General features: G+C 36.0%; 3 protein-coding genes across 5 annotated transcripts; all 3 read left to right on the forward strand.

The window, feature by feature from the left end:
- Nucleotides 1-1,008: 1,008 nt before the first annotated feature.
- On the forward strand, nucleotides 1,009-4,087 carry LOC110634428 (uncharacterized). 3 transcript variants are annotated; one of them, XM_021783414.2, is made up of 8 exons: nucleotides 1,024-1,165; nucleotides 1,291-1,327; nucleotides 1,450-1,652; nucleotides 2,044-2,080; nucleotides 2,201-2,478; nucleotides 2,626-2,662; nucleotides 2,852-3,054; nucleotides 3,163-4,087. In XM_021783414.2, the coding sequence occupies exons 1-8, from the start codon at nucleotides 1,142-1,144 to the stop codon at nucleotides 3,871-3,873; spliced, it is 1,530 nt and encodes a 509-aa protein (XP_021639106.2). In that variant the 5' UTR covers nucleotides 1,024-1,141; the 3' UTR covers nucleotides 3,874-4,087. The 3 variants fall into 3 exon arrangements, with proteins under 3 accessions (XP_021639107.2, XP_021639106.2, XP_021639105.2); XM_021783413.2 differs by having other exon boundaries at nucleotides 1,027-1,165; nucleotides 2,801-3,054; XM_021783415.2 differs by lacking the exon at nucleotides 1,291-1,327 and having other exon boundaries at nucleotides 1,009-1,165; nucleotides 2,801-3,054.
- Nucleotides 4,088-10,060: 5,973 nt separating this feature from the next.
- Nucleotides 10,061-11,011, forward strand: LOC110636750 (AP2/ERF and B3 domain-containing transcription factor At1g51120-like). The gene has a single exon (XM_021786577.2). The coding sequence runs from the start codon at nucleotides 10,061-10,063 to the stop codon at nucleotides 11,009-11,011; it is 951 nt and encodes a 316-aa protein (XP_021642269.2).
- A 912-nt stretch (nucleotides 11,012-11,923) lies between these two features.
- Nucleotides 11,924-16,596, forward strand: LOC110634462 (ubiquitin carboxyl-terminal hydrolase 3). The gene is made up of 9 exons (XM_058138110.1): nucleotides 11,924-12,174; nucleotides 12,473-12,604; nucleotides 12,955-12,993; nucleotides 13,705-13,810; nucleotides 14,354-14,412; nucleotides 14,576-14,650; nucleotides 15,439-15,487; nucleotides 15,656-15,732; nucleotides 16,209-16,596. The coding sequence occupies exons 1-9, from the start codon at nucleotides 12,100-12,102 to the stop codon at nucleotides 16,305-16,307; spliced, it is 711 nt and encodes a 236-aa protein (XP_057994093.1). The 5' UTR covers nucleotides 11,924-12,099; the 3' UTR covers nucleotides 16,308-16,596.
- The last annotated feature ends 8,765 nt before the right edge of the window (nucleotides 16,597-25,361 follow it).

Here is a 25,361-nt window from a genome sequence, read left to right on the forward strand (position 1 = left end):
AATTATCATTCCTATTTTAAATTGTGCCATTTGTTCAATGTATCATATTAATTAACAATCTGATTGTCATACCACATTGGAAATTGTGTGTTTTATTTGGCTTAAATACATTTTTTTAATATAGCTTTATTTAGTTTTAATATCATCAAAGTATACAAAATTTCATTTGCATGGGTATATTTTATGGTTCTTCATTTTATACAAAATAAAATTACATTTTTTTTCTATAAAGTAATTAAATATGAAAATTTAATTAATTTAACAAATAAAGTGAAATTCTTTTTAAAAAAAACATATAATATTTTTTAAACATCCAATTGATAAATCACACGTGTCAAATTTTATTTAAAAAATTATAAATATGAAATCGTATTTATCTACACTAATAGATTGTCCATTAAATATAGCATGTCACCAATTAATTATAGACAATATTAAAATAACTAAAACGATACTAATATCTTAAATTTTCTATAAAATTTTATAATTTTAATTAAAATTATAAATTTTAAATATGAAATGTTATATTTATTCAATTATTATTTTATTTTATATTATTACAAAAAAAATTACATATGTTTCTTTTCTTTGTGAGGTAATTTTTTTATTAAGTTAGAGAATTTTTCATAATTAATTACTTTAAAAAATATTATTTTACAAAAATATTTCATGGTAAATTGTAAAATTATCTTAAATCATATTTTTGTAATATTTTAAATTTTTATATAAATTTTTATAATTTTAATTAAAATAATATAAATTTTAAATTAAAAAAATTTATATAATTATACCATATTTAATATTATATGTAATTAATATTTTTAAAATATTACTAAAAAAATATTATTAGTGATTTTTTTATATGGAATAATTTTTTTTTTTAAGTTAATAACTTTTTTATAATTAATTATTTAAAAAAAATCATTCTATAAAAATTTCATAGATAAATTATAAATTTATTTTTTTTATTATTTCGCTATATTTAATTAAAATAGATTAAAATTTAAAAATCTTCCTCTGCAAAATTTTTTATGCAGCGCCAAATTTTGCCGGTAGATTTTGAAAAGTTTAGCTAAAACCTTAATTTGTAGCTGCATTGGAGATAAAACGTGCGCATTCTCATGCATCAGGGAGAGATCTGATGGAAAACACCTCTGATTCGGAGGTAAATATATAATTTCCAATTTTCCCATTTCAGTTTCTGTTTGATTCTTGAGAAAATATAGGAAAACAAGTTTTATACTGCAGAAACCAGACTTTCTAATCATTCTTCAATGTTTCCACTTGTAGGCTCCTAATTCGTTTCACTCGCTTTCACTTCTTTCGGGTCCGTATAAATTATAGTCATAGAAGTGTCCATTTATTTTGTTTCCCAGGGTTGCTTTCCGCAGCCAGAAATGGTTGAATTAGAAAATCTTATAACAAATGTGAACTTTTGTTTTATTGCAGAGCCTCCCGACATAAGAAACTGGTTTCCTAGTTATAGATATGAATCTTTTGTACTGGATACTTATGAGTTTAAAGAAAGTGAGTGTGAGGGAGATGGGTTTTCTTCTGCTGGAGAGAGAAGCATAGAAAAGGAAGGACATTTGGGTGAATCTAGAAGAAACGGTGAAACTGCTGATAAGCATGAACACCAATCTTTAATTGGGGTATTCTCTTTATCTCTCAATTTCTCTCTTGCTCGCTTGCACAATTTTCCTTTTGCCTCATTCATTTTCTTTTGTTGGTGCCAATCTTGAAAATCAGTATTAGGTTATTCTATTGTCATGAATAGCTTAAACTGGCATTTCCTTTCTAATAGCATGTATTGGGATCTGATAGCCTATATTTGAAGATTACAGTTTAATGGGCAAAGTATGAATTTTACTTCATTACTGTGTTTTACTTATTTTTAATGCCGTTGATTTCTTCCTTTTTTGTTGATAATTGCAATGGTATTCATTTCTCCTCCACTATCGGTTGTCCACATTTTTTCTGCAATCAATAATGTTAGTAAATGGTAAAGGTTTTCATATCTAATACATGCTCTTTCTTTTTCAGACAACAGATTCGATGTGCTCGTTGTCACTCCTTTCCGGTTAGGTTAATTCTTCTAATTTTATGAAAATTTGTCACTGTTTGTGATAATTTTATGATCTGGGAGAATATGCCAAAGTTGTGATAATGTTAATAACCCCTGTTCTATTTCTTCTGTCAGATCCACCTCACATCAGAAACTGTTTTTCTAGTTATGTGTATGAATCTCCCGTGCTGAATACACTTGATGATTTTAAAGAATCAGTTACTAAACAAAGTGAATGTGCGAAAGAAGGATTTGCTTTTGAGGGAAGTAAAAGAAAAAGAGAAGACAATTATGAGTCAAGGAATTCTTGGAACAGCAATGAAGTTGATACTGGAGGGGGACTGTGCTCAAATGGGCTTGTGAATTGTGAGAATTCATTTGAAGACACACGTGTGAACAAACCTTCGAATGAGGTGCTTTTGCTTGTTCCATCATTTTTTCTTATTGTAATTTTCACAATAAAAAATTGGTTTGCAGCTGTGTTATATCAAGCATATCATGCTACTTATTTCTTTTACTAGGAAGCTGATAATTTTGTAACATTTTTTTTTGTATCTCAGATTCCACATCCTTCAGAGTCACCTTCAGCTCTTTCTGGTTAGTAGCCTTTGTGAAAATTCTTCTATGATTTTTTTTTTAAATTTTGTATCGCCTTACGTTTTAGCATTAAAATAAGGATGCTAAAATAAAGTCCAAGTATAGTGGTTGACTTGTGTTATATTTATTTTCAATCAGAGCCACCAGATATTAGAAACTGGTTCTCTAGTTATGTGTATGAATCTCCAGGAAGCAATGGATTTGTTGATAAAGAAGCTGATTGTGAGGATTTGGTCAATCAACACAATAACAACGAGAAAGAAAGGAATTTGAGGAAATTTGGACAAACCAGAATTACTGATGAATCGATTATTGATGAGAAAGTATTCTCAAAAGGATTTTTTTTCAGATCCTTGAGAGGTGATGAGCAGGAAAACCAGTCTCTAAATAAGGTACACAAAATAATCTTAGTCTTATGATTCTTTTAAGGGCATTAATGCAGGATTTATACTTTAGTGATCTCATAATTCTCTCTTTAATTTCACATTTTCAAATGCCAGGGCATGAGGGCTCTTGTGAATGGGAACTCATCTGCTCGGGATAATTTGTGCTGTGAAAGGAGACAGAGCTTGGAAGATGAAATATTTCCCAGTCATCGGGTAAGTTCAACAAATGATCTTGAGAAAGCAAGCTTGAATGATGATTGTCCTCCATATAAACCGCAACAGAAGCAAAATTTCCTCCAAGAAGCTCTTTTAGTAACGTGCCAGAGGAATACAAATTCAAGCACTAATGCTAGGCCATTTCAAACGAAGTTGAATCTAATGAAGGATCTTGCAGAGAACTTGAAAACTGAGGCTGAAAAGCGAGTAGATGAACATCTTGGATCACCTACAACAAGTCAGAAATTTGTTCAAGTTGCTGTAGATTTAATTAAGAAATCCACTTGTGAAAACAATAACAAAGAAAATGAAGGAAAAGAAGTTCTGGACAGTGGTTTTGTGACAACCAAGAACCGATGGATACCAAATGAAGAGAATTCTTTGCATAAGCCACTAAAGATTTTATCAGAATGTTCAAGAAATAAAAGAATTACCTCAGATTGTGGAAACAACGCCATTGAAAGAAAGGTATTGTCAGAAAGAACCAATTTGGAACGTATCGATGCCACTGAGATCACTGGAAAATGGCGGTGTCCTCAGAAGACTAAGCCGAATATTGGACCTCCTCTGAAGCAACTTCGACTTGAACGATGGGTTCATAGGTTGTAAAAGTTTCAACTAGGAAAAAAAAATCCATGAAAAGGCCGTTTTTTAGACACCAAATTGTTTAGCCCATCAACCATCAAGACCATGGAGCCCATTTTGTGAAATTCTTGAGAATTAGGTTGTCAATAAGATTATATATGGCTTCTTTGTGCGACTTTTCGTTGCTTTGTATTATTGAAGGAGATGGCTGTTTTGAATGAAAGAGATGGTTCGCGTATATCATCAAAAGCAGAATTTGTAGGAAGAGAACAAGGGTAGAAAAGATATAGAGAAAGACGCTGCAAATTACTTCATTTTTACATATGATTTGATAAGACAAAACAAAATAAGAACTTTGTAAATTATAAACAGAAAAGAAAGAAGAGCTAGTTCATTTTGGTATCTGCAAGTCGCTATTGATCCTTTAGCTGAGGTTAGGTGCCCTCTCCTGATTGTTCTCTTTCATTTTCCTAGACTGGTAGGGTACGTTAACTCTTGCTCTAGGCCTAGGGCGATTACTTGAAAGTAAAATATACCTTCTAGCCTCTAGGTTGGATCATTTTCATTTATATATGTATATATGTTATCATTTAGCTATAATGAATCATCTTTAATTTGTGTAAGGGGATGTTGTGGGTTGTGCCAGTGCCTCTCTTAGGCGGGGTATTTCTTTTCCTTGAAAAAAAAAAAAGATTAAGAATGTTGTCACTTAACAATTATTATAATAATCATTATAATATTTATTATTATAGTAATTTCAGGACATCTTTTATACGGTAATTATATACAATATACAGAATTCCTTTAAAATTGTCATTATTAACCTTATCTTATTTCTTTGATCATTTTGTAATTTGTGTATATAAAGTATTTTTATTTTTTTTTAAGAAATATAATTTGAGTTAGTAATTTCAACTAATAGATAAAAAATGTGAAAAAATGAACTGTTCACTTCTCTGCAAATCAAGGTAAATTTAAGACTGATATTGTCTGATGTTTTTAGGTTAAATATTGATTAGAGTGATGCTTGCATCAAAAGAAGGAAGGTGAGGCCAATAGTCTGAATTAGGTCACTCCAACGCTCAATTTAGTAAATGCCAAAGAGGAATAGAGCATATACTAATAAGAATGGAAGAATTGAATTAGTTACCTTAATGGGATGTTGACCCGTATTTATAGATTTGAGTATGGAACCTTTCTTGCTTTATTCAGAATTTGCCAACACATACCAAATCATCCTTTTCTGTTTATTGCGGAATTGTTATAGCATGGCGATTTCCCAGTGGGATTCTAGCACATCTTGCCCTCCTGCATCCAGTCCTCAACCGAACATTATTCTACATTTCATCCTATCTCCTGACTTCTCGTCTGAACACGTTATGCTTTTATCCTAGCACCTTATTCTTTATCTGAACATAGTCCGAACTCCCTTCATTCTACCCAAATACAATATTTCCTAACCGAACACCTTATGCTCTACTCTGATTCGGACTAAAGATCCGAATCCTCCTCTACTTGGATCGGGTATTTACCCATACTGTATCAAAGACATAGAAGAATGCTTTATCCGCTTCAATGCAATCTAAACAAGGAAAAGGAAATGCTGTGATATTCAGTTCTTTATTTCTACCATTACAAATGCCAGAAATATTAACAATACAAGCTAATTTTGATTTGCTTGCCTATCAGCATACAGGCAGGCTTGCCCGTGTTAAATCGATTCTGTAATTTCACAGAAATCTAAATTAGTAAAGAGAATTTAAGCCTTTTGCATCCCTAAGAGAAGATTCCAGTTATTCCATTTAGTCACTAATAATCCTATTCTGTACAATTCTCTGATGATATTCAAGAAAAGAAAATGAATATATTAAATACCCTTTCAGCAAAAGAGTTATACAAGCTTGGCATAGAGCCCTAGCAAGTGAGTTTGCTTCATAGGATCTGGAAGGAATTTGAATTTTGAAGATGATCTTTGGCTGTCAATATGAAAACTTCAAATCTTAGACCATCATGTTGATCATGGCGTACCGTAAATTCAATTTGCTGGATCAAGAAATGAGTATTCGTTATACATTTTACAATGTTTTGCATATTTTGGAATCATTTACAATTAATAATGAATATCTAATTAATGTTCTTAAAATAAAATTCAACTGAAAATAAGAATTAAGTTGACAATTAACTTTTCTTCTTCCATATTAGGAAGAGAGTGAATGATTTTAGAAGCAAAAAAGAACACTTCACTGAAGTTGAACTAAAACCTGGATATGAACATATCAAGTAATTGAAATCGAAATGCTAATATTATTGTTTCTTACTCACTATGTAAAAGTTGAGTTTCAGAATTAGTCATGCAGATCTGTCATATTTGGATAAATTTCAAGAGTTGTTTCTAAAAGGTTGTAATGAAGGTGTTATTTAAAACCAAAAAATCCTGAACTTTGAAAATTTATATAATAAAATTTTTCTAATCCTCAATAACTGATTTTATGTTCCTCAATAGTTGGTTTTATGTTACTTAACCGGCTAATGAAAATTAAAAGAATTTTAATGAGCAAAATTTTAAAGTTAAAGAGTTCTATTTTACATTTTTTAGTTCATGAAACTCTGGTACAACTCCTAAAGTTCATGGACAACTATTAAAATTTATTTGTCATATTCCTAAGATATAAGTTGGCTGCTTTAATATCAGCATCAACTGTATTCTTCAGCGGCTGGTGAGTTCTTCTTATAGTTTCTGTGGAGGACATAATGCACTTAACATTAGAACAAAAGATAAAACCATCTACAGGACAATGCAATGCATAAGCAGGCAGTGAATTTGTAATGGAATCGATAGATCCTTAGCTTGAATTTAATCTCTCTCTCTTTTATTTTATTTTATTTTTTAATCATTGATTGTCACGACCCAACCTATGGGTCGGACCGGCATTAGGACCTGGGCCAGCCTAAAGCTCTCGAGGCCCGTAGTAAGCCTAACTATTCATTAACCCAACTCTAAGGCCCATTTGGGCCCAATTTCAAGAAAACAACCAGACAGAGTCCGGCCATAAAATGGACCTTCCAACGGGGAGTTTTTGACTCACCCGACCTGTAAACACAATAAATACTCAATTGGGGAGCTCAGCTCACCCTCCACATACTCATATCAGCATAAAAATAAATGGGAGCTCAGCTCCCTCATTCAATCCATCAAACATGCATAGAATATTAAATTTACAGGTCTAAAATAACAATTTAGTTTACAGACCCAATTCAAATAATATTTCTATCACATGCGGAAATTCTAGGAGTAAATAAAATTACACAAATATTGATAAACAACCTGCGAGGGAGAAAAACAGGTTAACTACAATAAAATCCTCCTGTAGCCTGAAAAAAAAAATATTGAACAGGAGTGAGCGTTCGACTCAGAGAGTAAAATATCAATTTTAACCATAATCTCTATAACTATCTAAAACTAATGCACCCTGTAGAGTGAAATGCAACATCAACAACATTTTCACATCATAACATCAAAAAGGTAATTTAGAGCGCTCACGCACCCTGTAACATCAATCATAATATATGGGAGCTGATCCCCGATACAGCCCTCTTAAATTCAACCTGGTGCCAGCGAAGAACTCAAGCCGGACTTTTGCTTAATAAACCAAATCGGGGTCCCAGCGAAGAACTCAAGCCGTGACTACCCCCGAAGGATCGGGTCCCAGCGAAGAACTCAAGCCGTGACTACCCGTCCTGTCCATAGTCCACACCACATCACACGCATGCCAACGCATGCACACTGCTCCAAATTACCACAACAACATCCATGGCACGTTAACAGTTATGAATGCAACATAGATCGTGCCTAGAGTTTAACTACATAAATATATGCATATAAGTGATGCATGGGCATGCTTGAACATATAATAATATCGAAATTATAATTAAAATTAATATTTTACTCACAGACTTGACAACGGTCACTGTGGCGGCTGGACGGAGGAAGAAGGCTGTCCCGGCTCACCTGACAATTACATTACAATTATTTAATACAAATGACTCAATACAAATCAAAAAAAGACCAAATACGTCCTAAGTCGTGCCGAAAATCCGACAGAGTCTCCCCTATACCTAGGACCTACCCAATCTGCAAAAAGGCTTAAAACACACTTCTATATCCACAATCCATATATCCACAACTCAATCACATCACACAGCCCCTCCTGGGCCCATTAAATCAATCATCCATCACAACATGTAAAATTTCAATTGAGTCCTTATAATTGATTATTTTTGCAAAAACTGTCCAAACAAGCTCTAAAAATTCTAAAATTTGCCCCGCGGTCCCTAGCAATATTACTAGGTTATTTGCAAAAAGAATCATAATTTTCTGAGCTACCACGAATATTTTATGGATTTTTAATCCTATTTAAGCACTAGAAAATTACGAAAAAGCAAGGTTCAGGTTTACCTTTGCCTATTCCGACTTCGGGGACGCGCTCGAGACGTCTAACAATGGGGGGGTAGCCAAAACCTCGATCCAATTCAGAGACTTTTCCGATAACGGGTCTGTCTGGCCGGAAATTCACAGACCTGGACAACTGTCGAATTTCCGAGAATTGAGGATACCTACACGAAACCCATAACACGGGGGTTAGCACATAAATTTTTCAGAATTTTCTAAGCTCATTTAATGCTCGGAAAAACATTGCGAAGTTCCGTGGGACCCACCAAAAAATGATGTCAGAAAAATTCGAAATTTATGTCACTGCAAAGCTCTCGACGAGTGGAGCGCTCTGGTACTCTCGGTTTTCTCGTGGGGTTTACGGTTTGTGAGAAATCTAGTCCAAAAGTCAAAATGGGCTAAAACTTCCCTGGCAAAAATTGGACAAACCGCTCGATGGATTTCGGTGTTCTTGGTGTCTATGGAAAGCTCTCGACGATTAGATGAGTTTAGACACAAGACCCGGTCCGATTGATGGCCGGATCGACCAGATTTTGGCCGGGAAGTCGAAGAGTCGCGCGCGCAAGGGAGGGACGTTCGCGCGCGTTTTCCGGCTGTTTGGGGAGGCGGCCGGCAGTGGGGGAGGGTGGGGCGGTCTTGGCCGTGGTGGGGTGGCGGGAGGTGGTGGCCGTGGTGGGGCGGGAGGAGAGAGAAAACGGGAGAAAGAGAGAAGGAGGAGGAGACGCGCGCGGGAGGAGGAAGAAAAAGAAGAAGACCGGTCCGATTCGACCGGTTCGATTCGGTCGGTTCGATTCAGAATACAAAATTTTAAATTTTTACTCTGCCTCCGGACCGAAAACGAGGTTCAAAAATTCCAAAAAAAAATTTCAGAAAATTCAGAAAAATTCGTAGATTCCAAATATATTTTTAGTTTTGCCACGTGTTTTTTAAATAAATTTTTAAAAATCATCAAAGTTTATATTTTCGGAAAATCGAACCCGATTTTTAAAATCCGAAAAATCTCAAATAATTTCCTAAAATTTAAATAAAATTAAAACATCAATATTACTCATAAAATAAAAAAATTTAAAATTTTTTTGGGGTGTTACATTGATAATTCCTGAATGTTGTTGCCATTCGTCACAAAATCAATTTTAAACTCTCATATTTGCCTTCTCCAACTACCACGTATGGTTTATAAAAGGAATTTCCATGATGAACTAGAAGATAGCCTAAGCCTCAGCTGTACTTACCCTTCTGGAAAGGTAGGTTATTTTTCCGTGCGGTTTCATACAATTTTCTGAGGTTCATAATAGGAGTCCTGCAGACATCTTCCAAAAATGAATATCCTCTTTTTACACCATAGATAGGAATGTGAAACTTCCATTCCATACGTGGCTTGAATGTTCTAGTCTTATCTTTATAGCTCAGACTCCTCAGAGTTACCATAACAAAGTCTCCAGAGAGTTGTACTAATTTAATGTCTATCCTACAAGCTTGAGCTTTTAGGATCACTAGTTTCTTACCATGGTATCAGAATCTCTCACAGATAAAGTCTTGTTCAGGCTTGCGGGAATGCATTAGATATATGAAACTATTATTAGTAAATACAAGTTTCAGCTTAGTTTATTGGACACTTATAAATAGACAATGGCACAATGTAGTTTCTGGTGCATTCATTACTCCTGTCCTTTGTTATTTCCTAGTATTCTTTTTCTCAATATTGTATCACAAAAGTCAATGGAGGTGGAGAGGAATTCGGATTCAAGGGTAAGCGCTACGATGGAAATTTCAAACCTGAACATCATCAGCACAAATCAACAGAGCACTGAGCATGATAGCAGCAGTGGTAGAGGGACGTCTTCAAAATTCAGGGGAGTGATTTGGCTCAGAAGTGGCAAGTGGGGTGCACGGATTGCCTTTAAGTACAAGGCTTACTGGCTTGGAACATACGACATGGAAGAAGAGGCAGCAATGGCTTATGATAGAGCAGCGATCAAACTTCAGAGAAGTGATGCCCCCCTGAACTTCCCAATGACCATTTACACAGTTCAAGAGACCAAATTCCAGAGTCGGTACTCAAACGAAGAGATCCTGGATATGATCAAGGACAAAACTTACTTGTCCAAATTTTCAAATTACCTTGCAAATCAGTCTTTGTTGAGGGAATATGCAGCAAATAATCTAGCAAATCAGCAAGGGATCTCATATCAAATGCTTTTTCGAAAGGAATTGACACAAACTGATGTCACTCACATCAAGGGCTTTCACATCCCTAAAGAACATGCAATGGAGTACTTTCCTCCACTTGCTGGTGTGAACTCATCTGGAGGAGATAAAAGTGGGGATAAGTCCATCGAATTAACATTCTTTGATAGACACTGTCGTCCATGGACTTTTCGGTATTCTTATTGGAAGAGTACTCAGACGTTTGTGTTTACAAAAGGCTGGAGACACTTTCTCAAGATGAACAACCTGAAGCCAAAAGACTGCGTCTTTTTCTATAGATGTGAGCATCAAAGGGAGGCTCAGGGAAGAGTGTTTTACATGATAGATGCACAGCGTAGTAGTATGGAAAGTAATGCTGTTACTTGGAATATACAGAAGGAAACGTATGCAAAGAAAAGAACAAACCATGAAGTAGATGGTGAAGACAAGGAGCCAGATAATGGAGTTAAGCTTTTTGGTGTCCAAATTAGCAAAAGAAGACCAAACTACAAGCTCTTTTTCTGAGATGTTTGGTTAATAAAAACAATTGCTATTGTTGTTGTTTCTTTAGTTTTCCTTTGATCTTTCATGAACTTTCCATGGTTTGAGCACAATGATTCAGTATGAAACTTCAATTTATGCTTGCCATTGCAGGATTTTTATTTGATTTTTGCTTTCATCTGATGCAAATAAACAAGAAGGTTATAGTGTTCTTAGACTTAATGAGATGATCTTGAAATGGCAAGAGAAACAAGCTTAAAGTATACTCGAGAGTAAGGAGAGTAGAAGGCCTCACGAGGGATACATTACTTCCATTCCAGGTCGATGTGGAATATTAACACGCAAGCAAGTAGATCCATTCAATTTTAAAAATATATAAATTTAAAATGATATTTAAAATTATATTTTAATTTATCAGTAATTTTTTTTTTTTTAAATTGCATGGAAGCAAAAGTACTTTTAGGTATTGTCCTCATGAGATTGTATTCGCCGGACGCAATTGTTGGTGAAAGGGAAGGTTTTTTAATTAACAAATAATAATTTCTTGTCTCTCCAAAATAGCATAATATTCGCACTCAAAAATCAAAATTTTTTTTGGACATAAATTTTTTTTTTTCAAAAAATTATTTTAAATTTATATTACTGAATAAACAATGACCCACTGGGTAAATTATATATCACTAAAATTATCTTAAAAGTTTAAATCAGAAGTAATTACAAACTAATTATATTTTCATTTGATAAATATATAAAGTTAAAATAGAGAAAATATTTTTTATTTATATTAAATTATAATTAGAAAAAAATCCTTGTAAAAATTCTTCAATTAATTTATTTTTACAGAGTTATGAAAAGATTGGAAATTTGCGAAAAAAATGTTAAGTTATTAATCAAAATATAGAACTAATTTGTAATTTTCCAAAAAGAAAATAAAATTTCGGAAATGGACCAAATGCTTTACTCGTTGGTACTTGTGGATTGAGTAGGAGTTTTTGGGAGTGTGACGCGAGAGAAATTCCGAGTATAAAACTCGGCCAAAACCTTCTTATAGCTATTATCAAATACCTTTCTTCCTCTGCGAACCTAGAAATTCTAGACAAGTTGAACGCCAAATGGCTACCATAGACGAAAGTCCCTCTGCTAAGCGGTGGCTTCCTCTTGAAGCTAATCCAGATGTTATGAACCAGGTTCCGTACCTCATAAAAATCTCTACTTTTCTTTAATACATCTTCTTTTTTATTAAATTTGCTGCAACCCAATCGAAAGGTCTTATTTTATTTTATATGATTGTGTTTGGTTGCTGGGATTTTTTTTTTCTAGGGAAAGAAATCAATCAGTTGATCTTAATAAGCTCATCTTGCTTTAAATTGAAACTCTTCGTGATTTTTGTTTTTCTTCTGATTTAAAATTTCTTCTATACAATTTTCTTCGGATTTGTTTGGAAGCCATTTTAGTTTATTATTTTTTGATATTTTTATTGTGTAGTTCCTTTGGGGCTTAGGTCTTCCGGAGAGTGAGGCAGAGTGCTATGATGTTTATGGCTTGGATGAGGAACTCTTGGAAATGGTTCCGAAGCCTGTTCTTGCCGTTTTGTTCCTCTATCCCATAACTCAGCAGGTTTGTTCCATTAATTTTTTTTTCTTTTCCACTTCTGTACCTGGGGGCCATTCTTGAATTGAACTTCAGTTTCGTGTCGCCTTTCTTTTTGTTTCCTTTTGTTCTGCATTTATGCTGGTGTGGGAAACCATTCATTTTCATTGTCTTCTTTTACCTATGTGATTTCTCTTTACTGCCCTTTTACCTGTAATGTGTCTTAAAATTATGCTAAAACTCCTAATCTCTTTCACTGTTATGATATATGTTAGCAATTTAAATTTAATTGTTCGATGCCTCTCAACTTGCTTGTAAGGTTAGCCATGAAAATGTACCTGTCTGATGATTTCATGAAAATTTTATTTCTTTTACAGAGTGAAGAAGAGAGAATGCGGCAGGAAGGTGTGAAAAAGGTGACTACCATGATAATTTAATTGTATGCTCAGTATGAATTCTTTTACTTTAAAACAAGTGTCTTGTTTATCATCAAGAGGCTTTTTCTGCAACTAAAACATTGGTATAAAGTTTTATTGTGCATCTATAGACTGTCATAAAAATTATGGGAATTGATAAGACTTTAATCAGTGAGATGCCCTTACTTTTGTTGTTTGCCCTCTGATATTGCCTTAGTAGCACATGCAATTTTATATTGAACACTAGTATCAGAGTCCACATAACTTTTGTTGACATATGAGAAATTTCAATTTTGGAATAAAGAATAAGAAGTTATATTTTTCATTTGCATGATATGTGAGATATTTCACTCTAATATGAGTGTTTACTGTTGGCACCCTCATCTACTTCAGCTGAAGCTGCTCAGGTTCTGTTTAATGATTACTATTCAATCAGATGAAGGTTCACTTTTAGGTCCAATGTGATATTTCTGAGCTGATGCAAAATTTTAGATTTCCAAGTTCTTTTTGACATCCAGAAGTAATCACTAGGTTTTCTAGATTCTAAACCCTGAAAAAAAAACTAGAAGATTGTCTAATGAGTGAGACTGAGCTCTTTTTTCCAACTATGTAGTTTTTCATGATAACGGCTTTGAATTCTTAGTTTACTTTTTTCCTTTTCATTTTGCATGGACAATATGATTATCATTCTTTAATGTGTTCTGGCTACAGGAACATGGCAGTAAAGTTTATTTCATGAAACAAACTGTGGGTAATGCTTGTGGAACGATAGGGCTTCTTCATGCTGTTGGGAACATCAATTCAGATATCAAGCTTCGTAAGTGTTTTTTTTTTTAATAATCCTTTATTCATGAGCCATGCTTATGGTTCCCTCACTCTCCCCCCAACGCAACCATTGACAACTGGATTGGATCAGAGCCATTACCAAATCACCTATGCATTTGGTTACACAAGGATTTACATGAGAAGCTGAGCTTTTAAAATTACAGAATGGACCTATGCAGTTGTTATATCAATATGCACCGTCATTTTCCAGACTGGTATGTGCACTGCTCTAGTTGATGAGCCATAGTGCATAGAACATGCAACTAACAAAATGGTAGTGATAATAATTATGAACCTTATACTTGCCTTCTATATTGATCTATGTGAGCCTGTCAAAACCTACGGATTGTCACACAAGAAAAGGTTTAGGTGTTATGTTGCCCTGTCGTGAAATTTCCAAGTCACATGCCCATATTGAAAGGGTTATGAATTAAATACATTTCTGTATCTGGTAATTAAAATTTGCAATCCAATTTCAAAATCCCCATTAACTTAACTAGTACTTATATTTTGATATTTAACTTTTTATTTTCAGTTGAGGGATCATTCTTGGATAAGTTTTTCAAATCCACTGCAAAGATGGATCCACTGGAGGTTTTCCCTCTGTTCCTTTTGTACCTTTTGTTTTTGGCCTTCGTGCTTCTATTTCCAACCTGAACCCCTACATGTGCAAGGTTCAATGTTTTGATGATACCTTAATATGGCTTCCTTATCTCTCTTCTTATTATTTTTTTTCTTTTCCGAGTATTTTGTGTAGCGTGCTGCATATCTTGAGAATGACAGAGAAATGGAAGTTGCACATTCTGTAGCAGCAACAGCTGGTGATACAGAGGTATCTTAGTTCTGTTTCAGTTTTTTTGATACAGAGGTAACTTAATTTCAGTTTTTTGATTGAATTATCATGTTCATATTAGTTCTTCTTGGGAACAAAATATGGATATACCGACTTTAAATGCTATTGTTATTTGAGAATACAGGCTTGAAGAGTAACCCTTTTCCTATTTAGTATTTACCATTATTACTAGGGCACCACTGAGATCCAGATTATAGGACCTCAGATGATGAGCATTCAGTAGTAAAAAAGAAATTGTATTTTGATTGAGTTGAAGTATGTTTCTCCTGTAAGGAATGTTATGGTAATTAGCCTGTTGTTACCTGAAGCAAATACATGATTAATATATTTTGGACAGTGAAGGCCATAAAATTTATCCGTTGCAGTCCCTCCAAATTACTTTGATTGAAAAAAAAAAAAAAAGAAAAAAAATGCTGAAAAGATATAAATATTAGTAAAACCAAGAAAACTAAGGTAGAGAAAAGGTTCAACAATGGTTTCAACTACCTTACTTTGGAGTGTGGGATGAGTCTGCAAAGTGATTTTAAGGAAGTTTTATCTTCTGAGACTTGAGAGGCTAGAGTGATCTCCACACTTCGAGAGAATATTGAGTGAGAGGCTCTACATCGGGTTGCTCATGCCTTATAAGAGAGAGATGGCTGTAAATGATAAAGGATAGGAATTTATGAATGTTAATTTTCCTTCTCTTGTTGGTCAAATGAATGAACATTACTATTGTGTTTATCTTTATTTCTTTTTTTTTTTTTTTTTTTTTTTTTTTGGTGCAGGCTTCAGATAATGTGGACACTCACTTTATCTGCTTCGCGTGTGTGGAAGGTAGATCTTGCAGATGTGTTTATATTTGTTTGTGTCTAAGTATGAAAAACAAACGAGAAATGAAGCAATAATGTGCTTGTGCTTAATTAATCTGATATATTGGTGAATATTTTACTGCAGTCATTGCTTCCACATGTTTGTATTTAATCCTTAATATGTTATATGTAGGAGAACTTTTTGAGCTTGATGGAAGAAAGTCGGGACCAATATCACATGGTGCATCCTCGCCAAGCAACTTATTGCAGGTGCATATTTGCAACCTTTAGCTTCGGGTCTTTTTGCTATGTTCTTTTGTAGTTTATGTGGCTGCTTAGAAGAGAACAAAATAAAAATGTTTTGATTATTTAAAAATGGTGAAGATCAGCAAGAGAATGAAATGTTTTCTGTAGCGCTGTGACAGAATTTAGTTGAGCCTAAACAAGATGAGATTAATATTTCATAATTGGCTATAAAAGACTGCTAGTGCGGAGGATTGGGCTTTATTTGAAGAGGGGTGCCTCTCTCTCTCTCTCTCTCTGTTTTTGTGTGTGTCCCCCAACCTGATGACATTAGATTGTGTGGCTTGGATTGAAGTGGGGCCTTGGTGGCTTCAAACCCAACTGAGCACAATGGGTTGCATTCATTAATGTGACAAATCCTTTTTTCTTCAAATTTGTATCAGTGCATAGGATATGCATGTAATCTTTGAAGTCTTACATATTGATGTTTTATCTCGCAACAGGATGCAGCTAAAGTCATACGGAACATGATCCAGAAAAACCCTGACTCCCTTAATTTTAATGTAATCGCCATTTCAAAGAAAGCTGAAGGTGCAATTTAAATTTGGCAGTTTCAGGCTGTACAAGTTTTGTCCAGCCATCCATGATGTGGTCGGTTGTAGGCTTTATAAAACCCTTTGTCATCAGTTAAAGACATGCAGGGAATAATTTTCTGTTAAATGTTCTGTGTAAAGCTAAATCTTTAGCATAAGATTTCTATTATGAATCTCGCTGGTTGGATGTACGGTTTGAGTTCCAATATTGTTCAACCCTAACATGAATCCTATACTAATGATTTGGGTAAGAAGAAATGATATTATAATGGATCAATTATTCAGAAATTGGGTGAAATGCTGAATGGCCCATTCACTCTCTCTACTATGTGTCAAATAATTTTTTTTTTCCCCTGTATAATTTGATGTAGATCATATCTTTCCTCAGGCAGTTTCTAATTATATCCTTTTATAGTTTTACTTCATCACCCTCACCTATCTAAATCTTTATCTGAAGAATCTATTTTTAACAGAACATTTTAATTGGTAGGTTGATATATTGTGCTATCTTGCTGGGGATGTGTTCTGGTTAAATATTAGATTCCCCCCTACACAACATATCCTTTCCTCCTCGCATGTAATAGTGAGACAACCTTCCCATTCAAACAGTTGTAAAGAATTTTTCCAGTGTCTGAGTTGGCAAGGAATTTTCTGTTCATGACTCTTAAATATTCAACTATTCAGTGAGTTATCAGGTAATTATAAGCAAAAGAAAAAGAAGAAATACACCAGCTTAACTCGTGGTAACTAGCAATTTATGGTATCTACTCTTTGTTTGATTACTAACTTCTTAAATTCTGCAATAAAACTAAACTTCATGAATCATGATGACAGAGACTCAAAATCTGAATAAGTCGAGCTGAAATAAATCGATCCCACACTTAGTTAATTGTTTTTTGATCTCTTATCAGATGGGTTCAAATCAATGACGGGTCTCCGGACCATTCAGTCTTGCCTCCGACCTCTCTTTACAAATGTTGTGGAAATTCATTTAGCTAATGTTAAGATCGGGCTTCTCACTTGAATGTCCCAGATATTCCTTAAAATAAAGTTAAGGTTTCTTTCCGGTCTAATGATGATTCCGACCTCAAGAATTCAAATTAAATCTTTCCAATTCTAATGTTTTAAAGTTTTACCCGATGTTTGGTCATGGCTTAGTCCGATCTCATGCTTACGAGTGATGTTTTTTTGATCTCTCATACTTAGGTTAATAGTTGCCTTTAAGTTTAATGTTCTAATACGTTCAAACAATCAAGTACTCATACAATTGGGACGCTCTCCAATCTCATCAAGAAATTGAACAAAAGAGAGGATTTCAATTCATTTCAAAATAAAAATTTACAAGTCATTCGGTTGGAGGGTCCCCCCCAGCCTGCTCTCCAGATACATTATCAATTCTCTCATCCCTTCCCTCTCTCTCGGGCTCCTTCTCGCTCCCTTCTTCATCTCTAGGAGCAAGATCCACCATCCAGGAGAAGTCTTCCTCAGGAGAGCGCCTTTCAAGTTCGGCCAGAAGATTGCCATGTGCATTCTCATAAGCACCAGCTTCCCTTGTCATAGCCTCCTCTTCTTTCACTCTGATCTCTTCAGTGAGGCAAGCGACATCGGCAGTTTGGCAGGCTCGAGCTTCTTCTAGTTCACGCTCCAGATCGGCTATCTTGTCCTTATAAGATTTCGTCCAACCCTCAATCTCGGTGATATAGTCTTGAGTGGAAGAAAGTTGGGCTCGGGCGGAAGCGGCATCCTGGACCGCATTCAGAATTTCTTGCCTCAGGAGATGAGCCTTTTCCCTGATTATGTGTTGGTTCACTAGGCTCTCTACGCTCAAGCTCATCATCTGAGCTAAGAGATTATCAAGGCTATCCGGGGTCAGTCTGTTCTGGTCATCCTGAAGACATATGGTGGCACCCAGAACTTTGGCCAAGCCCGGATTCCCCCGAACTGATCGGTTTTTCTCTAGAGAGTGAATGAGGACCTGGGCACCACGGGAAAGAGTCCTCACAGCAGGTTGGGAAGACCCTCCTTCCGCACTTGAAGAAACAAGTGGAGGTGGTGGTTCTTCTTATCGAGGAGGGGAAGGAGCGACCTCTACTTCTGGGATCGGCTGTTCCGAAGGTTGGGACGAAGAGCCCGGCACTTCTCTCGAATCTCGCCTTGGCGTCTGGGATACCGCGACGACTTTCATTTCTCATACCTTCCAGGAGACCTCTCTTTTTCGCTTGCGGCTCTCCTTTGGGCCTTTGCTTCCAGCCATTCCTGTATTAGTAACTGAAGAATTAATTGCGTTGACCAAGATAAGTTAGATGAGGAAGAAAGATCTAAAATGGAAGAGATCGAAAAATGAGAAGGGACTTGATACTAGAGAGATCAGAAAAGGAGAAGGTCATAATAGGGAGATCAGAAGAAATAGAGATCGGAGAGCACGGAGAGATTGAATAGCTTTCAAATGACTCTCTTCATAATCAAAACCGAGTTAGTTAAAGCATTGCAGGCATGATCAAATCTTCACCGCACGCCTCATTTGCAGAAATGCCTACTTAGCTGACAGACGCCAAAACAGTTATGGCAGTTCCGTGCATTTTGAGCTCCACCAATGATCACAATTGTAAGGATGGACCAGGAACCCTTGGATCAAAAAGCAGACGACAGGTTCAGCGCTTTTTATTCCCAGCCTTCGGATCCATCTTGTAAGGCAAGACCTTGATCCGTTGGATCAAAAGAAGAAAGGACGGATATTCCGAATAAAATCCCAACCGTCCATTTTGATTCTCTTTAATTCTCAGACATCGGATTATGTCCTTTTGGATCTAAACCCTCCGTCTCCCCTGATGAGATCCTAACCCTCCATGATGAGCACCCGTTCCCTATAAATACCTGCATGCAATACTGTAGAGGGGACAGACAAAAAAAAGGGTGCTGGTGATTATAGTGGAAAGACTCTAAAATTTGATTCAGTCTTGCTACTTTGCCATTCTGAGCTTTTGAGAAACTTTAAAAACTAGTTTTCTTAAGTATCTTTATTGAAGGAGTTCTGGACCTTGAAATTCTTCGTTTTCAGTGCCTGTTCATTACTCTGTGAGACCATTTTTCCTTTTTTTTTCGTTTATTTTCGTCTTTGCCACCTTAACATCAGTATATTACTCTCCAAGCTTAACTGCATTCTGACCCAGTTCCCGTCGCTTCGACTCAACTGCATTCCGACCTGGTTCCCGTTACTCTGAAGTAAGCATTAGTCCTTCGGCCGTCAGCTTTCAGCTCTGCAATATTTGAGGATTATGGAGTCATTCCATCCATCTCCTTAACTCCCCACAGATAAGCGTCTAAACTATCATTTTGTCGAATACCCTTGTTTATTTTCTCCATCTTTCTTTTGAAATTTCTTCTATATGCAGTTGCATTAAAATCTCAAAATAGATTGTTCAAGCCAATAGTTATTTCCTGCATCTTCTATCTCATTTGCAAATTTCATTTATTGTCATTTAGTTTTCATTTCCTTTAAGAGTAGACGTTCAACTCACAGGTAACTTATAAATACTCAAAAGACGTAGGTAGAGGTATTTCGATATGAGAGTTTACAATAAAAAAATGACAAAAGGATAGGTGTAACAAAGGGTCGAACAGTAGGTCAAACAAATAAGTTATAAGGTCGGGCTACGAAACGAGCCCAGGAGATAATATAACAAAGCGAGAATCGAGATAGGATCGGATCCCTGACTAAGTGATTAAAAGAGATCGGATATCGCCAATCAAAGAATTTTGATAAGGCGATCATATAGGAAATCGGTGAGAAGTTCGGTCTTGCATCCACTTTCTAGTTATAAGGCTTAGTGGGCCAGGAAAAGTTTGACAGTTTTCTTTTGCGCCATCGGTCACGAGAATCTTTACTTCGTAGTTCTTATAAAATGCGATTCCGACAAACACCTTAAGAGTTCAGGAAAGAGTTCTTACCCGAACTCAATCTAAACTTTTAACAGAATACTTTAAGAGATTGGGAGAGAGTTCTTACCCGATTCTCAACCAAAAATCTTAATAAAATATGTAGAGATCGGAGGAGAGTTCTTATCCGAGATCCTTCACTTAAAACTTTAAACCGAATACTTTAAGAGATCGGGGGAGAGTTCTTACCCGATTCTCGTCCAAAACTTCAATAGAATATAGGGAGATCGGAGGAGAGTTCTTATCCAAGATCCCTCGCTTAAAACTTTAAACAGAATACTTTGAGAGATCGGGGGAGAGTTCTTACCCGATTCTCATCCAAAATTCCAATAAAATATATGGAGATCGGAGGAGAGTTCTTATCCGATATCTCTCGCTTAAAACTTTAAACCGAATACTTTAAGAGATTGGGGGAGAGTTCTTACCCGATTCTCAGCCAAAATTTTAGTAAAATATGTGGAGATCGGAGGAAAGTTCTTATCCGAAATCTCTCACTTAAATTAATACATAAAGAGATCGGGAGAGAGTCCTTACCCAAATTCTCTTAACTAAAACCCAAATTAAAATATCACAACTTCAATATACAAAGTAACCCCTAAACAAAACCGCTCGATGGCATCAAGTTTGTCAAGAGGCTTTTGAAAAGATTAAGCAATACCTGTCAAACCCGCCGATATTGGCCCCTCCAACGGCAGGAAGGCCATTGATTCTGTACATGGCAGTTCAACAGAGTTCAATGGGGTGTGTTTTGGGATAGCACGATGACACAGGGTGAAAGGAGAGGGCGTGTTGGCCTGGACGACAACAAGAAATTCAATGATTGCGAGTCAAGGTACTCATTTCTAGAGAAAACTTGCTGCGTGTTGGCTTGGACGGCAAATCGGCTCAAACACTACATGTTGAATCATAAGACATGGCTCATCTCCTGAATGGATCCCATCAAGTATGTATTTGAAAGCCCATTCGTGCCAGGGAGGATAGCAAAATGACAGGTCACTCTTTCAATATGACATTGTCTATATGACCAGAAAGGCGGTAAAAGGGAGCGTAATTGCTGATCTCCTAGCAGAAAACCTGATCCAAGATTATGAAGCCCTGGATTTTGAATTCCCCGATAAGCATGTTAATGAAGTCGGCAGCGAGGATAAGGAACCAACTGATGTATGGGAAATGTATTTTGATGGAGCAGTCAATCTGTCTGGTAATGGGATTGGAGCTGTATTGGTATCCCCTGACAGAAAATACTTCCCGATAGCTATCAAGCTAAGATTTGACTGCACCAACAACGTTGCAGAATACGAAGCCTGTGTGATGGGTTTACAGACCGCTATTGAAATGAAGGTCAGAAAGTTAGAGGTGTATGGAGATTCGGCCTTGATCATTTATCAAGTCAAGGGAGAATGGCAAACTAAGGACCCGAAGCTGATCCCATATCAGAAGTACCTACTGAAATTAATTAAGAAATTTGAAGAGATTTCTTTTACTCACCTCATTCGGGACAAGAATCAATTCGCAGATGCATTAGCCACTATGGTTGTCATGGCTTAAATGGAAGAGGGACAGACGGCTCAGGTACTGCAGATCAAAGCAAGGGGTGAACCAGCTTATTGTTTCGTGGTTGAAGAAGAAACCAATGGTAAACCCTGGTATCATGATATCCAGGTCTACATCAGAACCAGGGAATACCCTCCACGGGCAAGCAGAAACGAAAGGAGAATGATCAGGAGATTAGCTTTGGGATACTTCCCCAGTGGTGAGATTTTGTGCAAAAGGAGCTCCAATGGCGAATTGTTGAGGTGCGTAGATGCAAAAGAAGCAAGGAGAATCCTTTTTTAGACTCATGAGGGGAATTGCACAACCCACGCTAATGGACATATGATGGCCAAGCAAATCATGAGACGGGGATACTTCTGGACTACTATGGAAAAAGACAGCATCGAGTACTTTAGGAAGTGCCATAAATGTCAAATCTACGCGGATCTGATAAATGTCCCACCTCATCAATTATTTAATCTCGTCTCACCTTGGCTTTTCGCAATGTGGGGCATCGACGTAATTGGTCCCGTTAACCCTAAGGCATCCAATGGGCACAGGTACATCTTGGTGGCTATTGATTACTTTTCCAAATGGGTTGAGGTGACATTATATGCTCATATCACGCAGAATACGTTCCTCAAGTTTCTCAAGAATAATGTTATCTGCCGATACGGCCTCCCCAGCAAAATTGTCACGGACAAAGCCAAGAATTTGAATGGTCCAAAGATTCAGAGTTTATGTGACCAATACAAAATTCGGCATCTCAATTCTTTGCTATACCATCCCCAAATGAACGGAGCAGTGGAGGCCGCTAATAAGAACCTTAAGAGAATAATAAGGAAGATGACCATCACTTACAAAGATTGGCATGATATGCGTCCCTTCGCCCTTCATGCTTACCGGACCTTCGTAAGAACATCGACTGGGGGAACTCCATACTTATTAGTTTATGGAATGGAGGCTGTTTTACTATCGAGGTAGAAATTCCTTCCCTGAGAATTCTGAAAGAATCAGGAGTCGATAAGTCGGAATGGATACAATACAGGTTGGACCAACTGAATTTGCTAGACGAGAAAAGACTAGAAGCAGCGTGTCATGGGCAATTATACCAAAGAAGAATGGCTAGGGCATTTAACAAAGGTGTTCGCCCGCGCAAATTCCAATAAGGAGATCTGGTTTTGAAAAAGATTCTTCCAAATCAAAATGATACTCGGGGCAAATGGTCGCCAACTTATGAGGGACCCTATATAATTAAAAAGACATTTTCTGGTGGTGAACTGATCTTGACCCACATGGACGGCGAAGAATTCCCAAGACCCGTGAATACAGAAGTTGTCAAAAGGTATTATGCCTAAAAAAAAAAAACGTTGGAGTGAAAACCCGAAAAGGCGCTCCTAGCAAAATGTGAGAAAGAGGGCGAAAACCCGTAAGGGCACTTTCTGCAAAATGAGTGAAGGGTGAAAATCTGAAAAGGCATCCTGAAAAAGCGAGCGAAAAAAAAAAATCTAGGGGTGAAAACCCGAAAGGGCGCCCCTAGAACCAGAAAATGGAGAAATAAGGAATGGAGCATGGGACCAAAAAGGGAAATAAGTCATTACGGCACGAACGTTCGTCAGAAGATTACTTGAAATAATGGCAGTCAAGGGAGTTTAAAGTTAACTACGAGGAATTTGTGAGATCCATTCTTGTACCATTTTTCTTTGAAATTGTACCTTTTTTTCTTAAGCTATAATAAAGTCATTCTTATACTCGAATTTATCTTTCTTATATATTTACACTCTAATTTATCTTTCCTATATACCCACACTCTAATTTTATCTTCCTTCTACACCTTTATTTATGCGCTATTAATCTGTTAAAACTTTGTCATAAGATTAGGATTTGAATATTGATAACCTCATGTACTTTGCTATGAGATTTGCAGGAAATGATCGATGGCCTAAAAAAAAAAAAAAAAAAACTAGGGATGAAAACCCAAAAGGTCACTCCTAGTAAAATAGGAAGATGAGAAAGTGAGAACCCGCAAGGGCGCTTTTCGCAAAATAAGAAAAGAGTCGATAACAGAAAGGGCATCTTGGAAAGTGAGTAAGAGAAGGAAAGTTGTAGGTCAAGTCTTGGGACTCGTCCTCCATTAATCATTTATCTTCTGAATCTTGTTAAGTACACTTCGATGCGAAAGAACTTCTTGTGTCAGGTTGGTCTTGCTTTGTTAGAATTTTAATTTTCAGCATTTTAATTTCTTCCTATCAACCTCTGGTTCCTTGATCCAAGTTGATTTTAATTTCTAACATTTTAATTTTCAGTTATCAACCTCTGGTTCCTTGATCTAAGTTGATTTTAATTTCTTGCTATCAACCTCTGGTTCCTTGATCTAAGTTGATTTTAATTTTCACATCATCCACCTCCGGTTCCTTGATCCAAGTTGATTTTAATTTTCACATCATCAACCTCTGGTTCCTTGATCTAAGTTGATTTTAATTTTCAGCATTTTAATTTCTTGTTATTAACCTCTGGTTCCTTGATCTAAGTTGATTTTAATTTTCAGCATTTTAATTTCCTGCTATCAACTTCTGGTTTCTTGATCTAAGTTAATTTTAATTTCCACATCATCAACCTCTGGTTCCTTGATCTAAGTTGATTTTAATTTTCAGCATTTTAATTTCCTGCTATCAATCTCTGGTTTCTTGATCCAAGTTGATTTTAATTTTATCCAAGTTGATTTTAATTTTCACATCATCAACCTTTGGTTCCTTGATTTAAGTTAATTTTAATTTTCAGCATTTTAATTTCTTGCTATCAACCTCTGATTTCTTGATCCAAGTTGATTTTAATTTTCACATCATCAACCTCTGGTTCCTTGATCTAAGTTGATTTTAATTTTCAGTATTTTAATTTCTTGCTATCCACCTCTAGTTCCTTGATCCAAGTTGATTTCAATTTTCACATCATCAACCTCTGGTTCCTTGATCCAAGTTGATTTTAATTTTCACATCATTGATGCACACATTTTGCATAGTCATTTAGGTCTAATTTCACAATCATTTTATTTGATTATTAGTCATTTTTAGCTAATTTCATTAGTTAATTAGTTAGTTTTTCATAGTTGTCAATTTTGCACTAATTTGTAATTTTTACTTTGTTTTGTAGGAAAAATGGTGTTTTTGAAGGACTAAAGAGAATTTTGCCATTGAGGAGTGTCTTCTACAAAGAAAGATGCCAAAAACAAGTTTTCAAGTGAAATATGCATTGACCAAATCAGTGCATAACTTGCCGCATAAGCTATGCGCTTCGCATAAGGAGGAAGATCACTGCTCCAGAACCACGAAATGTGCATAAGGAGATCGTGATAGCTTATGCACATTCTCACCTCCCTTATGCACATTCACGAATTTGTGCATAACCTATGCACTAAGTCATGCTTTCGCATAAGTGACCTGTAACCAGTAAAATCGCATAAGGGATCAGATAACTTATGCACCCACTTATGCAATCCCATAAAGAGTTCATTAATGAGTCAAGGTAAGATTCCCTTAATGAATTCCTCCTAGAACATACAATTTTAGGGCTCCATGTCAGAAAAATGCTATAAAT

The sequence above is a fragment of the Hevea brasiliensis genome, chromosome 16 (assembly GCF_030052815.1).
Source record: "Hevea brasiliensis isolate MT/VB/25A 57/8 chromosome 16, ASM3005281v1, whole genome shotgun sequence".
Taxonomy (NCBI): domain Eukaryota; kingdom Viridiplantae; phylum Streptophyta; class Magnoliopsida; order Malpighiales; family Euphorbiaceae; genus Hevea; species Hevea brasiliensis.

Excerpts from the sequence above, each read along its gene's own strand:
- LOC110634428 (XM_021783413.2), top strand. The coding sequence starts at position 1,142 with ATGGAAAACACCTCTGATTCGGAG. Across the intron at positions 1,166-1,290 it reads AAAACACCTCTGATTCGGAG|GCTCCTAATTCGTTTCACTC; the intron begins GTAAATATATAA and ends TTCCACTTGTAG. Across the intron at positions 2,081-2,200 it reads CTCGTTGTCACTCCTTTCCG|ATCCACCTCACATCAGAAAC; the intron begins GTTAGGTTAATT and ends TTCTTCTGTCAG.
- LOC110636750 (XM_021786577.2), top strand. The coding sequence starts at position 10,061 with ATGGAAATTTCAAACCTGAACATCATCAGCACAAATCAACAGAGCACT.
- LOC110634462 (XM_058138110.1), top strand. The coding sequence starts at position 12,100 with ATGGCTACCATAGACGAAAGTCCCTCTGCTAAGCGGTGGCTTCCTCTT. Across the intron at positions 12,605-12,954 it reads TCTATCCCATAACTCAGCAG|AGTGAAGAAGAGAGAATGCG; the intron begins GTTTGTTCCATT and ends TTTCTTTTACAG. Across the intron at positions 13,811-14,353 it reads CAATTCAGATATCAAGCTTC|TTGAGGGATCATTCTTGGAT; the intron begins GTAAGTGTTTTT and ends TTTTATTTTCAG.